This window comes from Amia ocellicauda, chromosome 15, assembly GCF_036373705.1.
Source record: "Amia ocellicauda isolate fAmiCal2 chromosome 15, fAmiCal2.hap1, whole genome shotgun sequence".
Lineage (NCBI taxonomy): Eukaryota > Metazoa > Chordata > Actinopteri > Amiiformes > Amiidae > Amia > Amia ocellicauda.
Window position 1 is genome coordinate 15301568 of NC_089864.1, and position 9249 is coordinate 15310816.

A 9249-nucleotide genomic window follows, 5' to 3' on the forward strand; every position below is an offset into this window, starting at 1 on the left:
CCTGTAACATATTCCTCAATAATGATTTTCCAATGCAGGGCTGCCTAAGCTATTAAATCTGACTTTGGTTACACAATTTCTAATTTAAATTCAATATGCAAATTCTGCATATTTTTCACCAGCATTTTAGTGTCAAAGCTTTAAAATCATGTGCATAGGTTTGATTCTATTGTGGTGAAAAAACACACACTTAAATAAATGCTGTTTGAACAAATAACTTTGTGGTTCTTAATGGACAGACATCCACCACTAGTAGTATGCCATCATTAATGCCCTGTCCATGTCTACACATCTCTTAAACGCGAAGGAAGAGGGCAGTTCTGCGAGGAAGCGTCACGTGTCCACTCTGCACGGCCCAGAGGACGACACACAGCTCATAAAGCTTCGCTATTAATGGAGTTACTACTGAGGGCTATAATGCCATTAAAGAAATGGGATAAAAAACACATAAATGGAGTTTCTTTAAAAAGGCAATGCCCCCAGCCCACCACCACTACCATCAGCACCACCATGGCCCTCTGTTTATGACTCTTTAGTTGTGCTTTCCCCTCAAAGGGTTGCAATAAATGTGATAAATATTAAAGAACACAAAGCAAATCCCTGGGCTTCTATCTTCCCCCCCCTCTCTGCGCTCAATTCACAAACCACTCAGCCTTCATTAGTCAATACATGGCCGAGGCAGCCTGCCTGTGGGGACGGATCTCGCGATTTGGCCATAGAATATAGCAGCCAAAGGAGAAGATTTATTACAACTCGGGGCGTTTTTCTCAGAAGCAGAATATTCACGATCGGCAGGCTGCCCAGAGAGTGACCCTTTCAATAGATTACTATGCTGCGAGTGAGGTTGAGGTTATGTTTTAGGCTTTTACCCTCCGTTATCATTTGTAAGAGTGCTGTCAGGCCATAATTAAATAAATATGCCAGAGAGAAACAATGCAGGTATAGTAAGTATACTCCAGTTACAGTATTAAAAGACTATCATTAAGGCCTTCATTAGATGCAACTATACTGAAATTGCATTATTACAGGGGTTATTATGATATAAGTGTACTAACATGAAGCAGCCTGCACTTTTTAACAAGAAAGACTTGGTAGAAGGCATTTAACCGTATGAAAATCACCATTACAAATTCAACACAAGAACAATCGTAACCAAGATAAAATACTACACAACACTAGTGTAGTAAATGCAGGACTGCTTGCATTAAGACTACAGTGTCTTCAGGATGCAGGACTGTCACAAGCTAATTCAACTCCTTTGTTTTCAATAACCGTGTTATGGTGTAAGAAACCGACTCAAACAAAGTAATTCAGGTGAACTCACTGAGCATTTATTGACTTCAGCTTACATCTCTCCCTCGCAAGGTAACCCTTCCGTCAACCCTGCATGCACAGTCCCTTACGGCAACTAACATTACCGATGTAGTAAAACATGCCAGTCGTAAAACAGAACAAAGCACATAACAAATAAACATAACATTTCCCCCACCTTCCCCGCCCCAAGTTCAGGTGTCGAAAGAGGTCACAAAGTCCTGCAGGTGACCTGGGCGCTGTTGAACTCGTACAGGCCAGGCCGTAGGCACAGCAGGCGCCGGGCTGCCAGTATCAGCAACGTCAACAGAACCAGAGGGCCAGAAATCAGTTCCATGGTGGCCAAAAGGTACTGGCTGAGTTGCTGGAGGTGGCACTTTACGCAGTCGGCTAGCATGCCACCGGGACCCGTCCTGAAGCTGAAAAGTGTCTGGTCCCAGCTGGCTGCTTACACGCATTGGCGAAGACCAGAAGGACTGGAACTTGTTACTATGGTGGGGCCGCTTAGCCCTGACCCAGTCTGAGACACGTATAGCTGATGGCTTAACTATGTGGGCCTTGCCTTACCGTTGCTTCATGCGATGCTGGCACTGGCAAACCCTGGTGTGAGTAGCAGGCGCAGGAGGGTGCGGCTTTGGTGGACGCAGCCTATCCAGCGGCAGTGGCAACTCTCGCCTCAACATTAGCAGCGCTGGCGAGACCCCTGTGGTGGAGTGCTGGGTCGCTCTGTAGTGCAGGAGGGTCTGAAGTAGAGCTGTCTGGAATGCGCAGCCTTGGGCCAGATGTGTTTGGATGCCGTTCTTTAGGGTTTGATTAAACCGCTTGACTCCTCCGTTGGCCTGCGGGTGATATATGGCGGTGCGGATGTGCTTGATCCCCTTGTCGCTGAGGAAAGCGTTGAACTCCGCAGACACGAACTGTGGCCCATTGTCAGTAGTAATGGCCTGGGGCAGCCCCCAGCGGGAGATGACGTCGTCTAAAATGTTGATTATGACCTGAGAGGTGACCAAGCCAGTCGGAAAGACCTCAGGCCATTTAGAATGGAGATCATAAATGAACACAAGTTAGCGCTGGTGATGGGGAACACCATGTATTTCCCCACAGATGTCCATCTGTAGGTGCTCCCAGGGTTTAGATGGCCAAGTCAGAGGCTGCAGGGGTGGTGGGGCTGGCCGGTTTTCCTGCTGAGTAGGCAGGCTGTACAGTCCCTGACAATTGCCTCAACATCGTGGTCGATACCAGGCCACCACACGAGGTCCCGACACCGCTGCTTCAGCCTGTCGATGCCCAGGTGGCTTTCGTGAGCCATAGCCAGCTCTCTTGCATGTACAGTGCTTGGCACAACTGTGCAGTGACCACGGGCCACGCAGGTGTTGTTCCAGAATGACAGCTCCTCCTTGACCCTGGCGAATGATACTAGCTCGTCGGGCACCCGGGCTGGCCAGCCACCCGTGATAAAGGAGAGCAGGGTGCAAAAGAGGGAATCCTCCGCTGATGCCTGATGAAGCTCCAGGAGGGAAACCGCAGCCTGTAGAGGGGCGTGTAACAGCTGGATGAGCAAATAAACATAACAAACCATTTGACAGATTTTGCCTGGTACATGAGGAAAGTAGTACTAGATACAGTTAAATAATGTAATATTGTATTTACTTTCAGTGTTGTCTCCAAATGTAATTCAGGGCATTTATCAAGATCTGGCTATATGTGCCTTTATTGTTCATCTTCTTCATTTCAGTCTTATTTACTGTGCCTTCTACACTACACACAGTAGGCCTCTGTCATGAATAAATTATAAGCTTGCACGCCGATGGAAAGGGGAGATTCATGATAACAATGCTACTCTGTCTACACACTAACAGAGCTGTAGAAGTCACAAAACCATAATGTCATAAGAGTGTTGTTTGTAAAGCTCTGAACAATTCCAACCAGTACATTTGAAATGGACCCTCAGAGAGTGGCAGCCTGCATACTGTCATGCCAGGGGATAACAGCAGACAAGACAAGGGGATCCAAGTGCAGGTAAACAGCCAGGAATTCAGTGCGTGGTACAAAAAGGGCTAGACAAGAGGCATAGTAATGTCACAGTCAGGAGGTCAGGCGATCGTGCAAACGAGACTAGTAGGGAAATCCGTAAGGCATAAACACAGAGGTCGAAATGCATTAGAAAAACAGTAGACGTTTAGGAACAGGAAGCTTAGGAGTTGCTGCAAAGATGCGAACAAGACTTAAATAGAAATAGTGCGGTAATGGAGCTGAAATACAAGAACTAATGAGCAAAGAAACAATATACAGGTGTGGAAGGTAATTGGTGACACAAGGATGATTATTGAATGATCGGAATTCGAGAACAGGGAGCAGAGACAGACAAAGGAAAGACAAGGGCGGCCCCTGGTGGTGGAACTGGGAATTGTCAGGCAGTGGATATCACAGTACCTCCCCCTCTGTCTACGGGCGACTCCGAGTGCCTGTGACAGACGGTGACGAGGACATCCATGAGGCCGGGGGGCCGGCGCAGTCAGGTGGTCTCTATGGAAATCCGAGGTGAGAGAGGGATCAAGGATGTCATAGGCTGGTACCCAAGATTGCTCCTCTGGTCTATACCCCTCCCAGTCCACTAGATACTGAAGCCTTCCCCGAACCCATCGAGAGCTGAGGAGAGACATGACCACATATGCAGGACCATCATCCAGTTCAATGGGAGGAGGAGGAGGAGGTGTAGTGGCTGGGTCGGCAACGGGAGTGAAGGGGTCAGCTCTGACTGGTTTGAGAAGGGAGACGTTAAAGGATGGTGAGATTCGAAAATGGGAAGGTAGCTGTAATCTGTACGTCACAGGATTAATCTGTCTGAGAATTTTAAAAGGGCCAATAAAACAAGGAAGCCAGAGGCGTATGTCCCGTGTTGACAACCATACCTCCTGACCAGGTTGATACTGGGGTGCTGTTCTCCTTCTACGATCCGCCTGCAGCTTCTGCTGGTGGATAGCGCGCTGTAGACGGACATGGGTGGCCTGCCAGACTTCGGCACTCCAACGGAACCAATCATCAACTGCTGGAATATCAGTCCTCTCATCAGTCCCAGGAAATAGCGGAGGTTGGTAGCCTAGGATACACTGAAATGGGGTGAGTCCTGTAGAAGAATGTATGATAGAGTTCTGTGCACATTCTGCCCAGGGGAGAAACCTGCTCCAGTCTGACTGATGGTGGCTGCAGTAGGTACGGAGAAAGCATCCCATCTCTTGATTAAGTCTCTCTGTCTGCCCATTGGTTTGTGGGTGATATCCTGAGGAGAGATTTATTTTGATATTTAACCCGAGATGTGAATTGGGGACCACGATCGGTAACTATTTCCTCTGGCAATCCATACACCCGAAACACCTGGGAAAACAGGAAGTCTGCAGTGGTGAGAGCTGTGGGGAGACATTTCAAAGGAGTTAGTCGGCAGGCTTTGGAAAACTGATCCATGGCTACAAGTACTGTGGTAAAACCATTTGAATTGGGGAGATCAGTAATGGAATCGAGGGCTATATGCAACCAGGGTCTGTTTGGAATAGGAAGTGGCCCTAATAAACCAGCCGGGAGTTAGGGAGGAGACTTGCTTTGTGCACATATGGGACATGCGGCGATGAAGCGGGTGACATCCTGGAGTAAAGTGGGCCACCAGAATTTGCGCTGAACCAAAGACAGCATGCAAGGAACTCTGGGATGTCCTGTGGTCTGTGAGGAATGGAGCCAGAACCTGAGAGCGGATAGAAGAAGGGACATACAGAAAGAGATTGAAAGTGTCCAACGTAACAGTACTTGTCTTATTATTGTTGTAATGTAGGTTATTGTGCACTTTTGAAATTCCTCAATTGCTATAGTAAACAACAACAAAACAAACAAATCAATTAGTTGTAAGTATTTAAATACATTGTTGTATGATGGATTATTTCAATCAACAGCCTAATCTTCAAATGTCTACAGTACATAAAATAACAATTGGATATGGTTCCTGATTGCTGATTAAGTGCTACTTTAAAAACACAGATGAAGATATACAGATAGATAGATAGATAGATAGATAGATAGATAGATAGATAGATAGATAGATAGAGTTTGAATACCCTTGAATACCCTTGAATACCATCACACTAATTGAAACACTAATAAGTCAATCATCAAAAGGAAAATCAATTAATAAGTACTAAAAAGATGTTCAATTGCTTCTGGAACAACCAATATCCTTATATTGTACTTAAAGTAATTGATTGCTACACGTGCAGGTTTTGAGGCTGCATTATCCAATTAGCTGACTAGATTTTTAAAGTGTTCATTCAGAGGAATGCACAGCCATAGTTATAAATCACTGAATATCTCAGACTCAATTAGAGGCCCACTTTCCCAAGAAATACAGCTCAACTAACTGTATGGCTAACACACAGAAGATATTACTACAGGCAAAGACAGAAGTATTTATTCCCCTGCCTGAACAATGATCATTTAGCAATATTCATTGCATTTTAGGGGTAAATCATGTTAGTTTATAATAATAACAAATCATACAAATTGTGTCTTTGTGTATACAGAAATATTCACTGTGTTACAATGTTTACTTCTTCAAAGCCTGGATAAATAATGAGTAGGATAAGTCATCACTGACACATAACACTAATTGTCCAATTAACACTGAACAACACAAGTACTTTTCTAACCTCTTGCTCCACACTGAAATTATAGTGTTACACAAAGAAGGCAAACATTATACAAAGACTAAAGAAATGCTTGCTATTCCAAAACGAAAAACAGGCCGAATGGAATGGGGGTAATATCTATCACTTTTTGTAACTCAAAAGAAGCTTAACATTCTGATTGTATCAATATAAGCAATTGATATTAGTTTCACATTAATTCTGTCACAAATAATTACTGTACACCTGTGATTTGATGTGTCTTCACTCAGAAACTAATCTATTTGAGGTTAAAATGTGAGTTTCAGTTAAAGTCCAAATAATTCCTATTACATTTGATAATTTTATAATTTTATAAGGAACAATACAAACTATGTAGATTTGAATCTTATAATTCCTGCTCCAATATCACTTTTTTTTTTTTTAAATAAAGAACCATTTGGCTAAAATGGCTAAAAGAACAAGCTATGTAGGGTAATGACTTCCTCTCCCATATACCTGGGATTAGAGGATTAATCTTTCATTTCAGAAATTATTTGCATAAGGTTTTTCATCAAAAAGTGATGTCGCTAATCTCTTGCTGGGAAACCTCATTGCTTTTTGATTAAAGAGCGTTCCTGTTAAATTATTGAGTCTAAGGGCTGGTTAGGATCTAATTACCCTAGGATTCCTCTAACTCTTATCCCGAAAGCATGACTTTCTCACATGTGTCACTTTACTCTCAGAGTAAACGATCTACGAGGAAAATACCAAAAGCAAACAACCTACCATGGTGACCAAGTGTCTGGCGGACACGGGGGCATTTTCCACCTGCAGGTCATGGTCAGTACGAGCTAACAGGCTGATGGTTTGGTCATCAGTCGCATCAGGAAACCTGGACTTCACCATCATTCCTGGCCGCAGTTTACTTATCCTGGCATGTGAGGGAGAATGGAAAATATTCTGCTTGTCCATGGCCTCCATGCCTGCACCTTTCTCGATGTCCTCCACATGTCGGTAGATTAAAATGGGCCGTTCTGACTTGCGCCGGTGTATTGCTAGGAAATGATCATTATCCCCGGAAAAGCAGCCTGAAAAGAGACAAACAACAACGAGTCACAATTTCGGAAACCCACACCACACTTTCATTAATTTAAAAAAAAAAAAAAAAAATTAAATTCCTTCTGGTTTAGTCAGGATATTAGTCATATTTTGTCAAATACAGATCCCAATTATATATTTTTAAAATTTCATTGAATTACTGATCAAGCAACTCGGTTAAAGAGAGCAATATCGCGATTTGCACAGCTATAACATTAATAAGGTTGTTAGAATACCGCTCGAAGCCACGATACCAATCGATAAGCTTTTGCCCACCACCAGTAACCAAAATAAACACATGCCATGGGGGGGTTGAGACGAAAATCATCCGACACTCAGTTGGCTCGGTATGAATGATGAACTCTTACCTGCAATCTTTAGGTGGAGCAGCACGTAAACAGCAGCCAGGAAGGCGCCTCTTCCCTGCATGTTTGTGTGCGTGTTCACTCCGTAACGCTCGCATTCAAAGCAGCTGTCAGAATGGCTCTTCCGCTGCGACCGTAGTATCAGCCGTGCGGTTATAGTCCCGGTTCACCTGGAGACGATTGCAATGATCCTAGGGCTGGTTGGTTTTGCAATGGCGATTCGTCTTTGCATCAGTCATCTCAATGTATTGTAGCCGATGCTGGCGCAGCTCCTTACAGTGCAGTGAAGGGACAGAACTGATGCATAATTAATATGGGGAAGTCTCCCGCTCCAGCGACATGCATTCAGAGATTCCTGCAAACTGCTTCCTGGATGGTTATACGTGCGTGTGCTCTTATTGCTTTAAAATAAAATACAAAAGTGCAGATTGGACTTCCCAGGAGACGCAACATCGTTAGATTGTAGATTGTGATGGAACTGTGTGTGTGTGTGCTCTACAATTGAGCCATGTATGTAAAGATATTGAGATTATTGTAATTGTCAAACTTGTTTTCCATGGCTTTCTAGAATGTGTGAAACACTGTTATTTGTACAATTGTAGGACAATTCTCCATGATTGCTAACAGCACCACTATGATGTTAATTTAGAAAACACATTCAGAGAGGTTGCCTTTTCTTTGCAAATTCAAGTTTTAATCACTGATTCCCACCAAAAAACTGAACTAATCAGTGGAAATAGTCCCCAAGATGAATTATATTTTTAAATAAAAATTAATTTAGCATATACAGGGCGGTCTCGTAAGGCAACGTATTTTATTATTCAAAGGGACTTAGATAATATTCAGTTGTGGGCCGACACCTGGCAGATGAAATTCAATGTGGACAAGTGCAAGGTAATACATGCAGGTAACAAAAATGTCCACTATAATTACACTATGGGAGGAATAGAACTAGATGAATTAACGCATAAGAAAGGCCTAGGAGTCTATGTGGACTCCTCACTTTCTCCATCCAAACAATGTGGGGAAGCAATAAAAAAGGCAAACACAAAGTTAGAGTATATTGTCAAAAGTGTAGAATTGAGAACAAGGGCAGTAATGTTCAGACTGTACAATGCACTAGTTAGAGCTCATCTGTGTGCAGTTCTGGGCTCCACACTTCAAGAAAGATATCGCTGCTCTAGAGGCAGTTCAGAGGAGAGCAACCAGACTTATTCCAGGTCTGAAGGGAATGTCCTACTGAGAGACTGAGCCTTTTCACCCTGGAACAGAGGAGAATAAGTGGGGACTTGATCCAAGTCTTCAAAATCATGAAGGGCTTCGACCACATCAAACCAGAGGAGCTTTTCCAGATCAGCAGGGACACACGCACCCGGGGACACAAATGGAAATCTACCAAGGGGGCGCCTTGAAAAAGGTCCCAAGATGTGGCAACGCCTCGATTCGAGTGGGCCACTAGGTGTTCAGGCACCGGGATCCCGGTGGACTCGTAGGCCATGGTAATGATGGGTGTATGTAACTCGCTCACATGTTTTGTAGAGGTGATTGCCAGCAAAAATGCAGTCTTAAGTGACACCAGCTTCAGCGTCCAGGACTACATCAAGACGCCATACGGGCAGTGAAGGGGTGCGAGGAGGCCGCAGCCGTCGAGCTCCCTTTAAAAACTGCACAGCCAGGAAATGAGACCCAGGGGGCTCGCCATCAATGCAGAGATGGCCGCCAGATACACTATATACAGCTCCTGTAGAAATTGCAATATGACCCCAATAGGGCAATGAATTGGATCTTGACTGCCATCTTGGCACCAGGTGCTAAACATCTGCCAG

At 44.2% G+C, this 9249-nt stretch overlaps 1 protein-coding gene across 1 annotated transcript; it reads right to left on the reverse strand.

Moving 5' to 3' along the window:
- Positions 1-1309: 1309 nt before the first annotated feature.
- Positions 1310-8148, reverse strand: LOC136771829 (receptor-type tyrosine-protein phosphatase R). The gene is made up of 5 exons (XM_066724367.1): positions 7427-8148; positions 6747-7048; positions 4224-5047; positions 3745-4069; positions 1310-2839 (listed from the first exon to the last, which is right to left on the reverse strand). The coding sequence occupies exons 1-3, from the start codon at positions 7485-7487 to the stop codon at positions 4814-4816; spliced, it is 597 nt and encodes a 198-aa protein (XP_066580464.1). The 5' UTR covers positions 7488-8148; the 3' UTR covers positions 1310-2839; positions 3745-4069; positions 4224-4813.
- Positions 8149-9249: the final 1101 nt, after the last annotated feature.

What these genes read in the sequence shown, in the direction of transcription:
- LOC136771829 (XM_066724367.1), bottom strand. Translation starts at nt 7,487, where the DNA reads ATGCAGGGAAGAGGCGCCTTCCTGGCTGCTGTTTACGTGCTGCTCCAC. An exon ending in GCTCCACCTAAAGATTGCAG is followed by an intron (nt 7,049 to 7,426) that starts GTAAGAGTTCAT and finishes GTCTCTTTTCAG; the next exon opens with GCTGCTTTTCCGGGGATAAT. An exon ending in CCAGACACTTGGTCACCATG is followed by an intron (nt 5,048 to 6,746) that starts GTAGGTTGTTTG and finishes ATCCGCTCTCAG; the next exon opens with GTTCTGGCTCCATTCCTCAC.